General features: G+C 51.4%; 1 protein-coding gene across 3 annotated transcripts in view; it reads left to right on the forward strand.

Moving 5' to 3' along the window:
* Positions 1-16,876, forward strand: part of BFSP1 (beaded filament structural protein 1) — a 66,452-nt gene extending 49,576 nt beyond the window's left edge. For all 3 annotated transcript variants that reach the window (XM_068525080.1, XM_068525079.1, XM_068525081.1), the window contains 4 exons: positions 2,748-2,855; positions 11,283-11,503; positions 13,830-13,915; positions 15,694-16,876. In XM_068525080.1, coding sequence (XP_068381181.1) covers positions 2,748-2,855; positions 11,283-11,503; positions 13,830-13,915; positions 15,694-16,742 — 1,464 coding nt within the window. In that variant the 3' untranslated portion in view covers positions 16,743-16,876. The remainder of the gene's footprint in view (positions 1-2,747; positions 2,856-11,282; positions 11,504-13,829; positions 13,916-15,693) is intronic.
* Positions 16,877-17,424: the final 548 nt, after the last annotated feature.

Here is a 17,424-nt window from a genome sequence, read left to right on the forward strand (position 1 = left end):
TTTTTTTCCCTAATGTGGTTTATGGGATTTTGTGATGCATGATATGATATTGTAAAAATAAACTGAAAAGGATGCAGATTCAAACAAAAATGTCATGCGTCCTTTCTCCAGAGGAGTGTTACGCTGGGACAGGGTTTTGTAGACTGTTCAACTGAGAAGACTCTGGGTTTTTCTGCAAGGATGACTTAGGACAGAAGCCTACCCAGGCCCACACCCTGGAGAACCAATGGGCTAGGGTAGCTGACTGCTTGATGTTTGTTTGAACCTAATTTTTTATATCAAAGCTAAAGAAAACCCCAAATTTGCTTTCAGAGACACTTTTGAACCCTGCCAAGTAACATCTAAGAGGCAGGAGAGTTACTTCCTTTGGCCTTGATGGGGATATTTTTGTCCACATTGCCCACCAATGACCCCAACTGAACTGGGGTTGCCGCTAAGGCCTAAAAAACAGCTTCTCCTAAAGCATAATTTTCTTTGTCAGAGACTTCTTTCCAGACACTTTATTTCTGTTTTGAAGACATTTTTCCTTTAATTCGTAGGTGTTTTACATCAGAGCACACTTTTAAAATCACATCATCTGTTCCCTTGTAACCCTGTTCTTCTGAGTTGTACTAATGTAGAGCCGTCTAGACCTAGTTTGATAGCGTCAGTGATCATCAGAGACACTCAGCATCATTGCCCAGGAGCTTGAGACAAATGCAGCATCTGCAGCCCGACCCCCAGCAGACCCACTGTGTCAGAATCTGCATTTTAGCAAGATGCTCAGGGATTCGTGTGCACGTTAAAAAGCAGATTTAGAAAGAATCACATTCTTTATTAATCTCAGCTGAAAAATTCTACCTACGAGCTAGGTGGTTGCTTTCAGGTTTGCTCCTTTGACTCTTGTTACTGTCCTAGAAAATGCCAGTTGAGTTTGCACAAAGGATATGATTAGCATTGCTTCCTAGGAGCGCGGGGTTAATGTGTCCATAAAGCATAAAGTCAGTGTCCCGTAGCCAGAGGTCCCTGGGGCCACCCCTGTGGTCAAATCAAGCTGGGTTTATTATTCCCCACAGGAGGGGAGGGTGTACGCCGTGGATGGGGGCCTGCGCTGGCCTGGGTGCTCTCAGGGGGTGGGGGGCTGGTCTTATGGCTGAATATCCCCCGAGTCTGTACCTTGGAGGCCGAGGTATGGGGTGAGGCTAAGGCCGTGCTTGGTAACTAAGCATCACCACTTGAGGTAGTGGTCATTTCTGTGGTTACACGGTGGTCGCTTGGTCTGAGCTCAGACACAGTTGCAGAGCCGGTCTTGTTTCTGTCTTGTTCCCCTGGGATCCCAGAGTGACATCTTCGGATGTTGAGGTGGCATCGTCTGTAAGTTTATAAGGAGGGAGCATCATGCTGGGTGGGTTGGGTAGTGCCGGCTTCCAGCTGACAGCTGCCGGCTGTCTTCCTTCCTCTACAGTAAGTATCCAAGGGCCTCCTGTGCGCGAGGCACTGTGAGGGCACCTGTGGGTGGGCATGGGGAGGATGTAGTATAAGTAGGAGCTGGGTGGTGAGGAGAGGCGGGGCCAGACAAGCAGGCCGGGCCCTGGCGGGGAGGTGGGTGAGGGATTTGCACTGTGTCTGCGTCCGTGCTGAGGCTGCAGGTCTCGGTGGGCATGTTTGCACATCCTCCATGTAGTGGTACCCAGGACGTGAGTCCCCTCTGCTCCCAGCTGTCCCCATGTCTGTGTCTTTGGGGCAGGGAGGCGGGAGCCGAGGCACAGAGAAGCAGGGAGGACAGAGACAGAGAGAGAAACAGACTGACAGACACAGGGAGAGAGAGACACACAGAGAGACGGAGAGAATGCACGTCTCCACTGAGAGACTCCGAAATAAACACACCATCCTTCGGCAGCTCTCTCCCCAGGCCCGCTCCTCCTCCCTCGCTCTCACTTTCTCTGTGTCTCATTGCTCTGGCCACTTTGCAGGCGGCTGCAGAGCAGGGGCACCTTCTGCGGGTGGCCGTGAACGTGCTGGGCTGTGACTCTGCCCAGTGGGTTGGGGGGGGTCTCCATGTCAGAAGGCGCTGCTCTAGAGAGGCCAGGCTCTCAGGAAGGGGTTTGGATGTTTCTGAATAATGTGGAGAGGCTGGTGGGAAAAGGGCAGCTGCTCTGCAGAGTGTGGAGAGGTTGAGGGTGGACCTCCTTCTGGAACATACCCGGAGCACCGACCAGGCTTCCCCTGTCGCCATGGCCCCTGCTGTGTGCCATGGGGATGGCTCAGCACAGTTGGTGGCTCTGGCTCAGGGCTCAGACTTAGAAAACAAAGCAAAAAGGCAGTGAGTGGCCACGGTGGGCCCGCCTGAGTCAGCTTGGCTGCTGTGACAAAATACCATAGACCAGGTGGCTCAACCAACAGACACTTATTGCTTACAGTTCTGGAGGCTGGAAGTCCAAGGTCAGGGGGCTGGCAGATTTGGTCCCTGGGGAGAACCCCATCCCGGCTGGTAGACGCCACCCTCTCCCTGTCCTTTCCTTGCTGCCCACATGGAGGAGGGGGCCCTGGTGTCTCGTCCTCTCCTAATAAGGACACTAATCCCATCATGGGGGCCCCACCCTCATGACCTCATCTAAACCAACCCTCCTGCCAAAGGTCCCACCTCCAGATGCCATGCATTGGGGGTTAGGGCCTCGGCCTGTGAACTTGGGGGGACGTAAACATACAGAACACAGCGGCCCCTCTCCTCCGAGTGTGAGCATGCTGAGTCTGGCTTCTTTGTGCAGGCGAAGCTCCTGACGGAAAGGGAGGTGGCCGCCCTGCAGAGCCAGCTGGAGGACGGCCAAGAGGTGCTCTGCCTCCTGCAGGCCCAGAGAGCCGAGCTGCAGGCCCAGGTATGCCCGCCCCTCCTGTCTGCTCCTCTCATTCAGGTGTCACGTGCCTGCAGAGGTGTGCACGCGTGCATCTAGTGCTGTGAATTCTACAAACTCAACACACCTGTGTCCTCAGCCCTCAGAGCCGCAAACAGCATCCCCAGTGGGGTGACCAGCTGTCCACTTCCCGGGATGCCTTCCTGCCCAGACTGGAAAAGCCCTGGGCCAAGGGGGGCAGTGGGTCCCACTAATTCGTGGCCCCCGGAGGTCCCCCACAGGCCCCCTTTGAGTCGCTGCCCCTCCCCCACCGAGGGTAAGCTATCCCCACTCCTGCATAACCGATCTGTTTTGCCCAGTTTAACCTTGTTTTTGAAAATAAGAAACGGGCATACGTTGGGGTTTTTACCCTACGCTCGCGCGAATCTGTGCTTCCTGTTTCTCTTCTCGTGACCTAAACTCTCTCCTTTGGAATTTGACTGCAACCTGGGAGAGAGTGGTTGTGTTGGGATTTGCTCCTGCTCAGGATTTGTTAGCGGAAACTTTGCATTTCCACCCCACCCCTTTTCCTTTTTTGGTGAAGCTTAGTTTGCAAATGAGCAGAAAAGCTTTTTGCAAACTCGGCAGGAAAGCTCAGTCCTGTCTCTGTGGCCTTCCTTCGTGGTTAACGAGCTTCGTGGGTCACCCCACCCCCGCCAACCCTGTGATTCCTCGTTCTCTTTCTCTCGTTACTGTACACCGGGCCATTCTGATGGGGACGTTGGGTTAGAATACGCTTCTTACGCTGTGTAACCATTTTTCCCAGATCCAAAAGTAAATTGACGTTCGGTTTGACAAGTACACATAAGGGACAAGAGAACAAAAATTTTTTAAAAATCTGCCCCTCTAGAAAACCTAGACCATTAAAGGCTATATGTTACTTTGTCTCTATCCCACCAATGCCTGACAAGATCAAACCCTGCAGAAGCCACATGAGATGTGGTGCTTTTGGTGGGTACACGGTGTCCTCCAGATCTCAGGACTTGAGTCCAGAATCCTGATTCCTGCCCCACGCACCACCCGTCCCCTCCCTGTGCAGCAACTCAGGGGCCACGGAGAGCAAACGGGGGCCTGGGGATGGTCCCCCAAGGCAAAGACCCCAGCTCAGGAAAACGAGTCCTGCCCTTAAAACGCGTCCTGCTCTTGTGACAAACCGCAGCTTGGGGACCAGACGCACCGTTTTGGTGACTTGGTGAGTGTGTGGTTTCCTCTGAGGCCCTGAGAGGATGGAGGGAGGGTCAGGGTGTGTGTGTGTTTCATGTGTGTGCACGTTTTTATATGTGTGCGTGTGTGCACGTGTGTGTATGTATATGTGTGTATATGTCTGTATGTAAATGTATGTGTATATGTATGTGTATGTGTGTATGTGTGTATATATTTGTGCGTTAGTATATATGTGTGTATGTAAGTGTATGCGTGTATGTGTGTGTGTAAAATGTGTGTATGTAACTGTGTGTGTACGTGTGTGTAATATGTGTGCATGTTTTTATATGTGTACATATGTGCGTGTATGTGTATACATGTGTCTTGTGTACGTCTATATGTGTGTATGTAAGTGTATGCGTGTATGTGTGTGTACATGTGTGTGTGAATGAGTGTTTGGAGAAGTGGATGCACACCCAGTCACGGTTCTAGACACCAGTGTTTTCCAAACCACCATTTACAACTCATTACTGGGTTGTAAAATGAACTCAGCAGAATCGACTGGCTTGAGAAAAGAAAGAATTCACGACACTAGCCTAAGACCGAAGGGGAAATGACAGGGTGCATGGCGAGTAGAGGCAGGACTTATTTTGTGAAACCTTTGTTTTAAATATATCTGTATGTGTGTTTAAGTATATAGATTTGTGCAAATACACACACGTACTTATATCTTTGTATGATGTCTATGGTTTGTGATGTAAAATGTGGCTCTTCCAGTGGCCGCGGCGATAAGATGGAAAACCTCTGCCCGAGAGACTGAGAAGGAGCCCAGTCTCCTTCTCAGGAGATGAGGGAGCCCAGCCTGATGTGGTGGGCACATCAACCGGTGAAGTCCGGTTCCAGGGCGAAAAGAATGCTTGTCTGTCTGTGGACACATGTGCATTTATTGACTATAAAATTAAGACGTTTCGTAAAGGATTAGCCTAGTTTCTGAGAATATGAGATAAAGCTCTCTGCTTGGCCGCCTGTCCCCACCCGTAGCTGCTGCACAAAGACTGGCTTGTCTAACTTTGAGGTCGTTGTCTCTCTAACTGGTGGGGTTTCACTGTCTCTTCTGTGCCGTACCCCCCGCCCCAGTCCCCTGCCCAGCAGTCTGGTGAAGCCCCTGGACCCTTTCTCAGAAAAATGTTAAAGGCATATAGCTTCTGTCAGAGGTTTAGGACTATGGGAGGCGTAAGCTAAAGAGGCTTCTTTATTGTACTTTGGTTCTGCCCTTGTTTTTTGAAGGTTCTCATTTATACCTGGGGTATCAGAAGAAACATTTCAACAAAGTGTCTTGTTGGAAATTAATAGCCCCAGCCATCATCTGATGACTTTATTTCTTATCCCATTCATAATTAAAAGTTACTAATTTGAAATTTTATATGTTTATTTTACATTCAAAGTCTTTGGTAAAGTCACATATTAAGGATGACTGAAATAATTCCAGAGGAGCTCTCTTGGAGTAGTTGTAGAGAAATGCATTTGAACTAATGTGCTATAAAACTGTAATAAAACGGAAATTTCATGTATTTGCCAAAATTCTGAGTTTGTAAAATTACCTTCATTTCTTTGGCATCACATACTTAACATTAATAATAGTAAAATAAGATATTGACATTTTCCATAAAAAAAAAAAGAAAAATGTTAAAGGCATAAAATAAAGTACATAGAATTAAAAAGAAACCAATTATATTGAAACAAAATATTATCTGCCGAATTAGTTATCAAAATATTGCCAAAGCATTTCCTCTATAATAATATATGTGCTTATAATAAATAAAACCTAGCAGGGGGTCTGATGAAACATGAGTCATATTAGTTTTCTCTTGTGGCCATAATAAATTTTCACAAAGGTCAGGGCCTAAAACAGCACTTCCTTGTGATCTTACAGTTCTGCACGTTAGAAGTCGGGGCAGGCTTGGCTGGTTTCTCTGCTCTGGGGCTCACAGCCCTGAAATGAAGGTGTCGGTCGGCCTGGGTCCCCCGTATCTGGAGGTTCTTGTTGGGGGATGGGCCGAATTTGCTTCCTGTCCCGTTCCTGTCATTGGCAGAATTCCCTTCTGTGTGCCGCTGGGACCAAGGACCCTATTTCTTTGCTGGCTGTCGGCCAGGATTTACTCCAGACGCCGTCCACCTTCCTTGGCATGTGGCCCCTCCATCTTCAAGGACAGCAGTGGTGCTTCAAATCTTTCTCGTGCATCTAATCTCCCTGATTTCTGCTCTTAAGGGCCCGTGGAATTAGGAATAATCTAGAATAATCTCCCTGTTTTTTAAGGTCAGCTGAGTAAGAAGTCCCTTTGCCGAGTAACGTAATATATTCATGGGCATACAGCTAAGAGGCAAAGGTCATGGGGGCCGAAAATCTGCCTAATTATCTTGAATCAAAACATGCACGTGGCAGGACCCACCTGAGAGCTTCTGACGCAGTGGGTCTGGGGCGTGGCCCAAGAATTTTTATTTCTAAATTCCAGATGCTGCTGCTGGGCCAGGAACCACACTTTGAGAACATTGATGTAGGGGTGGGTCCCACGTTGGGCCAGAATATTCTACATCTCGGGCACCCGGGTTCCTGGCTCGGGGCCTCCATAGCCTTATTCACGAGATGTTCACAGCTGGCTTTTTGCTGATTTTAAAAGGCTGTCGTGACTTCCCAGTGGAGTAGCTGAGCTGAGCGTTCCAGGGGAGACTTGTCAGCCTAGCCCCTCAGCGGGGCCAGGGCCATGACTGGGGACATGGTGGGGGCCAGGGGAGGGGGAGCTCCTTGCAGCCTGAGGGCTCCAGCCGGCAGGGCTGTGGCAGCTGGTTCTGCCTATGGTTAGGGCATCTGATGCTTCTGGAACCCTCCATCACAGGGTCCTCAGGGGGAGGTCCCGGAACCAGCAGCACCAGCGTCAGCATCACCTGGGGGCTTGTCAGAAATGCTCGTTCACGGGCCCGTCCCAGGCCCACGGAACCAGGAACTCCGGAGCGGGCCCAGCATCTCGTTTAACAAGCCCTCCAGTTGCCTCCGCAGGCTCAAGTTTGAGGACGTTGGTCCACAGGTTGCCCAGGACCGCACCCACGATTGGAGCTGAATGTGGACCACACACGAGACCCCTGGGGGTGGCACTTCTTCCAGGCGGACGAGAAGGGACAGGCGTTCTGGTTCTCTAAATTGCATCTGCTGAGAGTTTCTGTGACAGGAAAGTGAAAAAAGTCAGATTATTGGGAAAGTATACGCCTCCCTGGTGTCATTTCTCGTTAAAGTCCCTTAGCACCACCTGGTGGTAGGTTTTGGTAAGACAGCGTGTAATCGGTGAAGGACACTTGATTTCTTTTTCCTTTTTGAAATGACCTTGGATCCAAAGGAGTCTGAGTGCCTAAAGGGACTGAGGCAGGAGGTCACCTCTCCAGATGGGCTCACTGTGAGGCACTGGCCCGGGTCCCTGAGGACCATGCTGTGTAGAGGCAAGCCCTGCAGCTGTGCTGAAACACTTATCTTTCAGCCGTTTCTGGCCAGCCCCACGCGAGGTCCGGGGAACACTGAGCAGAGCCTGGCCTGGCTCCTGCTCCGGCCGCCCAAGCCCGGTGGGGAGATGGCTGTCACCCGGATCTAAGCGGTCCAAGCGGAGACACACAGTCACCTAGCTCAAGATGAAGTTCCGGCTGCCTAGAGGCCCACACCTTCCACCTGCCTCTTTCCAGCCGCCAGGGCTGTCTGTGGGCTGCTCTCTCCCCCTCTCCCCTCTGGACTCCTCCTGCGGATCCTGGCACCGGCGCCTCTGCTCCTCACTTCTCTCTCTGCGAGTGGCTTTGCTTGTGCAGCACCTGGACCGGCCCCACCTCCTCCTGGAAGACTTCCGTGATGTCCCCAGCACCCTGGGCCTCTCCGTGGGCTCTGTGACACCTTGGACTTGTTCCTGTGGCCGAGCCGCCTCCCCCTCTGTACTGTGGCTCCTGGAACCAGGGTTTCTTTCTCCCACAATCAGGCTGGGGCTGGACGGCGTCTGAAGCCCGTGCCGAGATCACTCCCATCAGAGACGTTGCGTTAGCCTCCTTTGAGCTGCTGAAAGTGGGGCTTTTATTGGTTTTCCTGAACACCCCGCCTTCTGATGAATGGTTTAAATTATTGAGCTATAACACCAGGTGCTGCGGGCACAGCCCTTTCCTGCTCACGTGGGAGAAAGCTAAGCTTTGATGGAAGGCAGTTGTGATCAGCTTTCATGCCCTCCTGCTGCCCGGTTGACACTGGGATCGCTGGACTCCAGCCATGCCAGCCTGTGACCCGCAGGCTTCGTTCTCAGGACTGCTCCGTGGAAGTGGAAAGGCTTACGTGGGGATTCATCCACTCCGGATGGCTTCTTGTCTCTGAGATTTGAGCCTCAAAGGGGTCCTTTGAATTCCTTACTTCATGGAAGCATTTCCTAGAGTGTGTGAACGCCGGTGTGGGTAAGAGCCTGTGGCCACACCAGCCACACCAAGAATCAGAGGCTGTGCCTTGGTATTTGACATCCCAGGAGACTGTTTGAATGGAGATAATTTTTAATGAGGAACAGAAACCTGGTCAAACTCGCTTGGTTTATTTTGAAATAATTTTAGACTTCTAAGAAGCTGCAAAAATAGCCCAGAGGTTTCCCGTACTCTCCACCCAGTTCCCTCAAAGTCAACCTCTTAATAGCGCAGCACCAAGGTTGGAACCAGGACATTGTCGAGCACACCATCCTGGTAACAGATTTGCCTGAAATCTCACCTGTTACCCTGCTCACGTGTTTTCTGGTCCTGGATCCTGCTTGCATTCAGCTGTCCTGTCTCCTCAGCCCCCTCCAGTCTGGGACAGTTCCTGCCTGTCTCTGTTTCTCATGACCTTGATGGCCAGTCCTCCTGTGGGACGTCCCCCCATCTGGGCTTCCCTGATGCTTTCTCGGGGCTGAGCTGAGGCTCTGCGTTTGCGGCAGGAACACGACAGAAGTGATGGGTCCTCCATGCCTCTCACCAGGTGCACCATGTGGCTGTGTCTTTGTACTGGGGGTGCGACTTGCGTCACCTGGGGTGGTGTCTCCAGCTTTCTCGACTGTGAAGATATTTTCCCCCAAACGAGCAAGATGTAAAGGGGCTGATGACGTTTGGGAACAGGGCGGGCAGCGGGAGCCGCTCACTCTCCCCGATTCCCTCTTTTCTCTCTTTCGCCAGCTCTCTCATCTCTGTTGCCTTTGCCTTTTGGCTTCATGTCTCTGTCTTTCTGAAGAATTGCCTTTCTCAGTTTCTCCACGCACTTTACGAAAGATTGTTGCTCCAGGGTGGCAGCCTCAGACCCTGGGCTTACGTGTCCCAGTGAGTCTAGAACCTGCCACCAAGTCACCGCTATTCCTGAGATCCCTTCCCAGATGCCCGGGGAGGAAGCACGTGACAGGCCAGCCTGAGTCCTGGTTCTGCGGCTCTGGTCAGGGGAGTGTGGTCACACTGCTGCCCGGACACTTCCTACGTGTGAGATGGGACAGTCATCAGACATGGGGACAACACAGGCCAGTGGACGGCTTCCCAGAGTGTCTAGTGCATGTACCTCTCCCTCTGTTCCTTCCTTCCTCCCTTCCTTCCTCCCTTCTTCCCTCCCTCCCTGCCCCCCTTCCTCCCTCCTTCCCTTCCTTCCCCCCTTCCTGATGCAACAGATCCATTCCTGACAACCTTTGTCAGCTGAGTCTGCCAGTGTCCTCACTAGGGACGTCACTGTTCCACGGCCACATCTGTACATAAAGTGAGGAATCAGGCTGTCGCAGGAATAATCACCATCTACATGTCCAATGTGCTCGTTTAGCTGCATGTGTGAGGCGTCCTGTGGTGGACATACGTGAGGTTGGATTCAGATACCTGTCTAGTCCCCCGTGACTCAAAAAGTGTGACCCGGAGACCAGAGCCATGGGCATCGAGTGAGAGCCGCTTAGAAATGCAGCCCCCGGGCTTCCCTGGTGGTTCAGTGGTTAAGAATCCGCCTGCTGATGCAAGGGATACGGGTTCGAGCCCTGGTCCGGGAAGATCCCGCATGCCGCAGAGCAACTAAGCCCGTGTGCCACAACTACTGAGCCTGCGTTCTAGAGCCCGCGAGCCACAACTACTGAGCCCGTGTGGCACAACTACTGAGCCCGTGAGCCACAACTACCAAAGCCCAGGCGCCTAGAACCTGTGCTCTGCAAGAAGAGAAGCCACCGCAATGAGAAGCCTGTGCACCGCAAGGAAGAGTAGTCCCCGCTCGCCGCAATTAGAGAAAGCCCCCACGCAGCAACAAAGACCCAACGCAGCCAAAAGAAAAAAAAAGAAGTAACTATCCTTTAAGAAAAAAAAAAGGAAAAGAAATGCAGCCCCTCCGGCGCCACCGGACCTGCTGAGTCAGAATCTGAGCTTAACAATATCCTTGGGGGGTTCAGATCCACAATGAAGTTTGAGAAGCTCTCTTCCAGGAGAAGTGGGTTTGGTTTGCTTGTTCTATTTTGCTTTTGAGAACCGGCCATGCCTGTTAGATCTCTTCTCTTTGGGAAAATGAGGTTGTGCTAAGCTTGTAAATCAATACGCTGCGGCCCTTTAGGGGTTGTCACAGCTCTTACTGTGACTACGAGGCCACCTCTTTTTATTTTCCCACCTTAATTTTGATTTGTCCTGCATTAATATGTAAATAGTGTTTCCCTGAAGTAATTTTATTTATACACATGTGCGAGTGTGCACAGACACACACACACCCTTTAGCTACCAAAACATATATGTAACTCTACTGATCAGAAATCAGGAGAAAATTAAAGTGCCGTAGTGATTGAATAAGATCAAGGAAACTTCCTCCCTTAATTATTTCAGTAAAAATAGCATCTTATCTATTTAGTACATGTTCTTCTTTTTACTAATTTTTCAGCTGTCAGATTTATGCTAACTCAGTAAATTATGAAGAATGTACGCTGTCTGAGTTGTCCATTTTATTCCATGGACGGCAGTTTTCGTTTCAGTTTCTGGGGTTGTCATCTTCCCACTGCCTTTGCGGGGTGGAGGCTCCGCTAGGGCAGATCTCCGAGGGTGCTGATGCCAGCGTAAGGAGAAGGGGTTCACATCCCTCTGTGGCTTAAGGATTCTCTGCTGACAGAGAAACAGAGAAACAAACCCACAGAACAAATAAAACTGGATATGCCGCGTCCAGGGTCTCCCTGCCGGGTCTGTGTCTTAAGGGAGAGGGCGGGCTGGGTTTCCTTACAGCTGTGTCTTTGCCCACAGACGGCGGCCCTAGAACAAGCCATCAAAGATGCCCACGAGTGTTACGATGAAGAGATTCAGCTCTACAACGAGCAGATTGACACCCTGCGGAAGGAGATTGAGGAGGCCGAGAGGAGCCTGGAGAGGTCGTCCTATGACTGCCGGCAGCTGGTGGTCGCCCAGCAGACCCTGCGGAACGAGCTGGACCGGTATCACCGGATCATCGAGAACGAAGGCAACAGGTGGGGTCAGGGATGGGCAGAGCCCGCGGGCACAGCGCCCACCTCTCTGGCTGGCCACTTACTTGTTCCACAGATCTTTGCTGACTGTTTCCTGTGTTCCTGTGCTAGGCAGTGGGGATGTGGCCAGGAAGGGAACCCCCAAATCCGTGACCTCACAGAGCTTGAATATTAGTCCGGGAGACAGGATGAGTGGGTCTGTAGCAGAGGGCGTGTGGCCTGTGACCTGTGCTCTGGAGTGAATCGCAGCAGGGAGAGGGGAGAGGAGGCGGGGGTGACGGGGGAAGTGTTTGAATGTCAAGCAGGGGGTCAGAAAGCCCCCACGGAGAAGGCTCCCTTCAGCTCACAGGCCTCTGGGGACATGAGTGTCTTAACACAGAGGACGATCAGGCGTGGTTATTAAGATGCTGCAGGTGAGGGGCCTGCCCGGTACCTGGAGCTCAACCAGTGCTCAGTGTCGGTGTTATTACTGCTGCCGCCATCGTGGCTCTGACAGCCTGGTTGGGTCAGTAATGTGGCTGTCGACAGGCCGTCTGGTCTCCTCCACGTAATGGAACTTTGACTTGAACTCCACTGGGAAGTAGATCTCTGTCTCCATCTCATCATCATTCACAGATGCACCTGCATCGTCTACTGTCCATTTTCTAGATGTATTAATACATCTATATCGGGACTTCCCTGGTGGCACAGTGGTTAAGAATCCGCCTGCCAAAGCAGGGGACATGGGTTCGATCCCTGGTCTGGGAAGATCCCACATGCCACGGAGCAACTAAGCCCATGAGCCACAACTACTGAGCCCGCATGCCACAACTACTGAAGCCCGCGCACCTAGAGCCTGTGCTCCACAACAAGAGAAGCCACCACAATGAGAAGCCCGCGCACCACAACGAAGAGTAGCACCCGCTTGCCGCAACTAGAGAAAGGCCACGCGCAGCAACAAAGACCCAACACAGCCAAAAATAAATAAATAAATAAATAAATGTATTTTAAAAATACATCTACATCACCTATGTCTACACCTATACCTACACATACGTCTGCATCTATGTCCTCATCATCTGTATGTGTGTACATCTACACTGCATCTACATTATCTACCTCATCTGTAGCTACACCTACAGCATCTTCATCTCCACCTACACCTACACCTACCTCTACATCACCTACATTTATATCTACATCACCTACACCTACATCTACATTATCTGTATCCACAGCTACATCATTTACATCTGTGTCACCTACACATACACTTATATCTACATTATCTATAGCTACACCTACATCTTTATCACCTAAATCTACACCTACACCTATACGTCATCTATACCTAAGTCACCTGTATCTACATCATCACGTACATGCACATCTACAAGGACGTCTCCATTATTTATAGCCACACCTGCACCTACATCTACGGCTACATCAATGTCTGTATCTGTAGATATTCAGAGAACGGACTGAGGCCAGCCCCCTCCTATAGGGACTCTGATTCTCTATTAAGTTGAGGTTCTTCAATTCAGTCTTGCTGATTTTGGGGGGTTTAGATTGAGTTAAAAGAGAAGCATCCAGACACAGGAGCACTTCCTTCCCTCTCGCTGGGGCTCTGTCTTGGCTGTGAGTGCTCTAATGTGTGGGAGGAAAAGCAAGACTTTCTTTTGTTTTCTCTAGTTCTGGTCAACGTATTGTGCTGAACTCTATATTTATGTCACAGTGAATGCTTCATGCACACATATACAAAAATAAGTCTTGAACGGGTATTTAAACGTCCTTGTGAAAATTTTTGTTTTGGAGGCAGGGCTTCATCAAAAGGTAACTGGATACCCCTCTTGTTGGTTTATATATAACTCTTAATTTTGATATAATTTCAAATTGATAGAACTGTTGCAGGCACAGAACAAGGAAATTCCGAATCCTCTTAGATTCACCAGCTATTTATGTTTTGTCTCAATTGCTTTATCCTTCCGCTCTGATTATATATAACTATTTTTTTAAAAAACCAGTTGGAGATATTATACCTGGGTTGCCCTAAATACTTCAGCCTGGGCTGGCCATTCTCTTATTTAAAAAATACTCCAGAACAAAAGAGTTACAATTTTTTTTACAAGTGTGTTTCACAGCTTTGACTTGAGCTCAAAGAGGTGATTATTCCTTTCCGTTGTCCTCCAGTGTGTAGATGTGTTTGTGGTTCATGAGCAGTTGGATCTGGAGAAAGCCTTTTTCATTTTTGCTGGACATTAGAGCATCCCTCTTGCCCGCCCCCCCCCCCATCTGTTTGGCTCAGTGAATTAAAGCTGGAGACCACCCTCTTTCTGGTTCTTTTTGCCAGGCTGAGCTCCGCCTTCACTGAAACTCCGATCACCCTGTACACCGTGAGCCACGGAGCCTCCTTCAGCCCTCGACATGGTGGGAAAGGTGAGTCCCCAACCCTGGCTTCTGTGACTTTCTGTCCTGGGAAAAAGAAAAAATCAAGCGGCTTTCTCCCTAAACTTAGCATTCATACTCCCCGTCCATCTGGAAACTCAGTGCTTTTATGTGAGGTCCCTTCTCTCCCTCACTGATGTCCTCCAACAGGTGCTGAGTGACTGAGTCAAAAAGTTTACAAGGAGAAAATCGGATGGAGGTTAGGCCACCTCAGGAAGGCCGTCCGTGAACACGAGGCATTTAACTGGGGAGAAAAAATGCAGCTCAACATTTACTTTGGCAAGAAGTGAATACTGAATTGTATGTCTTCATCGCCCCGCCCCCGCCAGTGAAATGAACTCTTTTATGCAGAGGTGCTTGATCTAGTGTCAGGAGCAGAGTAGATGCTCAATTTTTGCTCAGTTCTCTCTCCCATTCAAAACTGAGCAGAAATAGCTTGGTGGGCAAGCGCAGCTTCTGCCTTCAACGTTTGGTCCTTTGGGGATGGTTTCACGCGCCTGTGAGATGTCAGCTCACAGCTCAGTCTCCCCAGTCCTGAAGGAACAGAACAGTGCCTGGGAGAAGAGAAGCCTGTGCTTATAGTGCCTTCAAATCCAGGGGTCTCAGAAAGCTCAGAGGGCTTTGCAGAGATGGGGTCCCAGAGTCAGAACGTTGCTGCCAGGGGCAGGGGTCCCCAGACACCCAGGGCCAGCTCCAGGGGCGGGTGGCTGTGTTCAGGGTGCTGGGCTTGATGCTGTGCGGTCGCTGTCTGGACGTTCTTCACAGTTTTGATTAGCGGGCCCTGAAATTAGGCAGCTGGTCCTGCCAGTAAGCCCTTCTCCACACCTGCTCCCAGCCACCTGCTTTGTCGTGTCCCCCCTGCGTCCCCCCCATCGTGGCTTCACGGCCTGCTCACTCTGCTGTGTCGCTGAGGGTCAGCCCCACGGGAGGCCCTTGCTCTGTGCAACTGAGCCCTCTGATTAACGAAGGAAGGGAGGGGCTGGAGAAGACTTCGGGATGAAAAAGTTAAAAAAAATCACTGTGAGCAAAGCTGGAAAGCCTCCTGGATGAGGCAGGGTGAGATTTTGTGTTAAACTTTCAGTTCTTCCTCTTCGCTGATCTGAGGAAATGCATATGGCCTCGGGCACGGGGGATTCCTGTTCTGAGTCTGAGAGCATCACTGCCTCTTGTTGCCCAGGAGGAAGGGGATGCTGAGCAAGGGGTGGCTGTGTTCACCTGGCCTGGGCTGCGAGCGGGACAAGGGAGCTACTCCCCATGGCCGAGGCCATTCCGAGCCCGTCAGAGGCCCAGGCAGCCGTGCGTTGCTCCTTTGGGGAAGCCTGAGGCGAGGGTGCCCTGTGGACTGGGTTTCCGCTGTCTGCTCTGTGGATCCCAGTGTCCCCTGTGAACTCGGGGGGCAGGGGGCTGGGTGGGCACTGGAGCCCTGCTCCCACAGAGTGTTACTGCAGGAGGATCGCGGATCTCAGTCCGTTGTACCCGGTGTGATGGGAACCGTGGGCGCCTCCCTCCCCTCTGCAAGCCCAGAGGGGCCGAGTGACTTGTCCAAAGTCACACAGTGGCCAGCAGAGCTGGGTCCTCAATGTGGGCCGTGGATGCTTCAGACCCAGGGATCTTTCCCTGTTGCTTTTGATCATACGTAGGAAACCCCACCCCAGCGCTAGGCAGGGGGCTCCAAGATAATTAGTGTATTTTTCAACAAATACATTTTCTTCCTCTTTCATTGGTGATGATACTTGCCTCATTGTCCTTTTTTTTTTTTTTTAAAAAAGATCTCACCAGGGCTGTGCAGGATATAACAATAGCAAAACCAAGACAAAAAGGCCTCCCCAAGAACGTTCCAAGGAAAAAGGAGATTATAGCGAAAGACAAAGCAGATGAAAGTCTGGAAGAGGCACCACTGAGAGGTCCTGAAGACCCGAAGCCAGGGCAGATGGTACTTAAAGAAGAGGGTGAATCTAAGGTTGAATCAGGGGATGGAGAAGCAAGTCCCCCGACCGTGGACGGGGCTCCGGAGGATGTCCCAGACGGAGGGAAGATAAGCAAAGCCTTTGAAAAACTAGGCAAGAAGGTCAAGGAGAGGGTGAAAGGCCCCAAAGAACCCGAGCCCCCCGCTGACCTGTACACCAAGGGGCGGTATGTGCTGGTCTCCGGAGATGCCAATTTCGTGGACCCAGGCTTCTGTTCCTTGTCCGTCCCGGCCAAAGGGGGCGTGGTGGTTACCAAGGGGGACGACTCTGTGCGTCCTGACAGCCACGTGGAGCCCTCTCCCCAGCAGCCGGAGCCCCCTCTGGAGGACGGAGAGGGGCCTCCGCAGGGGAAAGAAGATGGTCTGGAGGACGGAGAGGGGCCTCCCCAGGGGAAAGAAGATGGTCTAGAGGACGGAGAGGGGCCTCCCGAGGGGAAAGAAGATGGACACCCCCCTACCCCGCCCACTGCAGACAAGGGGGATGAGATGAATGCCGAAGAACTGAAGGGCCCCCAGGGGAAACAGGATGGCCAGAAGGAGGAGGAGGGGGCCGGGGAGCCCTGTCCCGCAGTCACGCCTGGTCCAGAGGGGCCGTCTACACCCCAGTCTCAAGAGCCTCAGGTCACTCAGGGTGAGTCCGACGGGCCTGGAGCTCGGAGAAGCAGCCTGCCAGCGAGAAGCCCTCCCAGGACGCTGGCCTATGAGAAGGTGGAGGTGATGGAATCCGTTGAGAAGTTTTCCACCGACAGCATCCAGACATACGAAGAGACTGCTGTGATCGTGGAGACCATGATCGAGAAGACGAAGGCAGACAAGAAGAAGCTGGAGGAGAAGTGCTCTTCCAATGCCTAGGCTCGAGGGGAGAAAGTGCCTTTGGGCCACTGTTGGGAAGTGCTTGGATATTTTAGGACGAACCATACGAGACTGAGGGTTCTTGTTTGGATTAGACCATAGTTGGCCTGTCTGGCTTGCCAGTGAAGCCTTAATTAAAGCGTTTTCTTTGCTTGCACATCCTTTGTCTAATTAACAGGGGCTTTGGGCTCTGAGGTGGGTTAGCCTCGCTCAGGACAGGGGTGCTCTGTTAACAGCCACCAAGCCGTGCTCGTTTAGGAAAGAGACGAGCCCTTCATATGGGTCACTGAGAGACTCGTTAGAGGCTCAGAGTCTGGATTTCACACAGAAACGTGTTAGATGATGGATTGGCTGCTTTTCTCTGCATTTCAAGCACAAACATTTGATCACATGAGGAGTGTTTTGTTAGAAGTAAAACAATTAAACGTGTCTGTCTTGGTTTGGGTTCCCCCAGAAGCTGATCTCGCAGCAAGGATTTGATGTAGTTTCTGGGGGATGTGGTCTCAGGAAGTGCCAGGAGGGCAGGGAGACGGCGGCAGGGAGATGGGCTACCAGATGGGTCAGTCCTGTGGGCGGCTGGCGCTTGGCCCCCACCCCCGGGGGCTCTGGGAGACGGGGTAGAACGTGCGCCTCAGAGTTACCCTGCCCGAGGGTGAGGGAGCTGATGTATTGACCCACCAAC

Source organism: Eschrichtius robustus, chromosome 16, assembly GCF_028021215.1.
Source record: "Eschrichtius robustus isolate mEscRob2 chromosome 16, mEscRob2.pri, whole genome shotgun sequence".
Taxonomy (NCBI): domain Eukaryota; kingdom Metazoa; phylum Chordata; class Mammalia; order Artiodactyla; family Eschrichtiidae; genus Eschrichtius; species Eschrichtius robustus.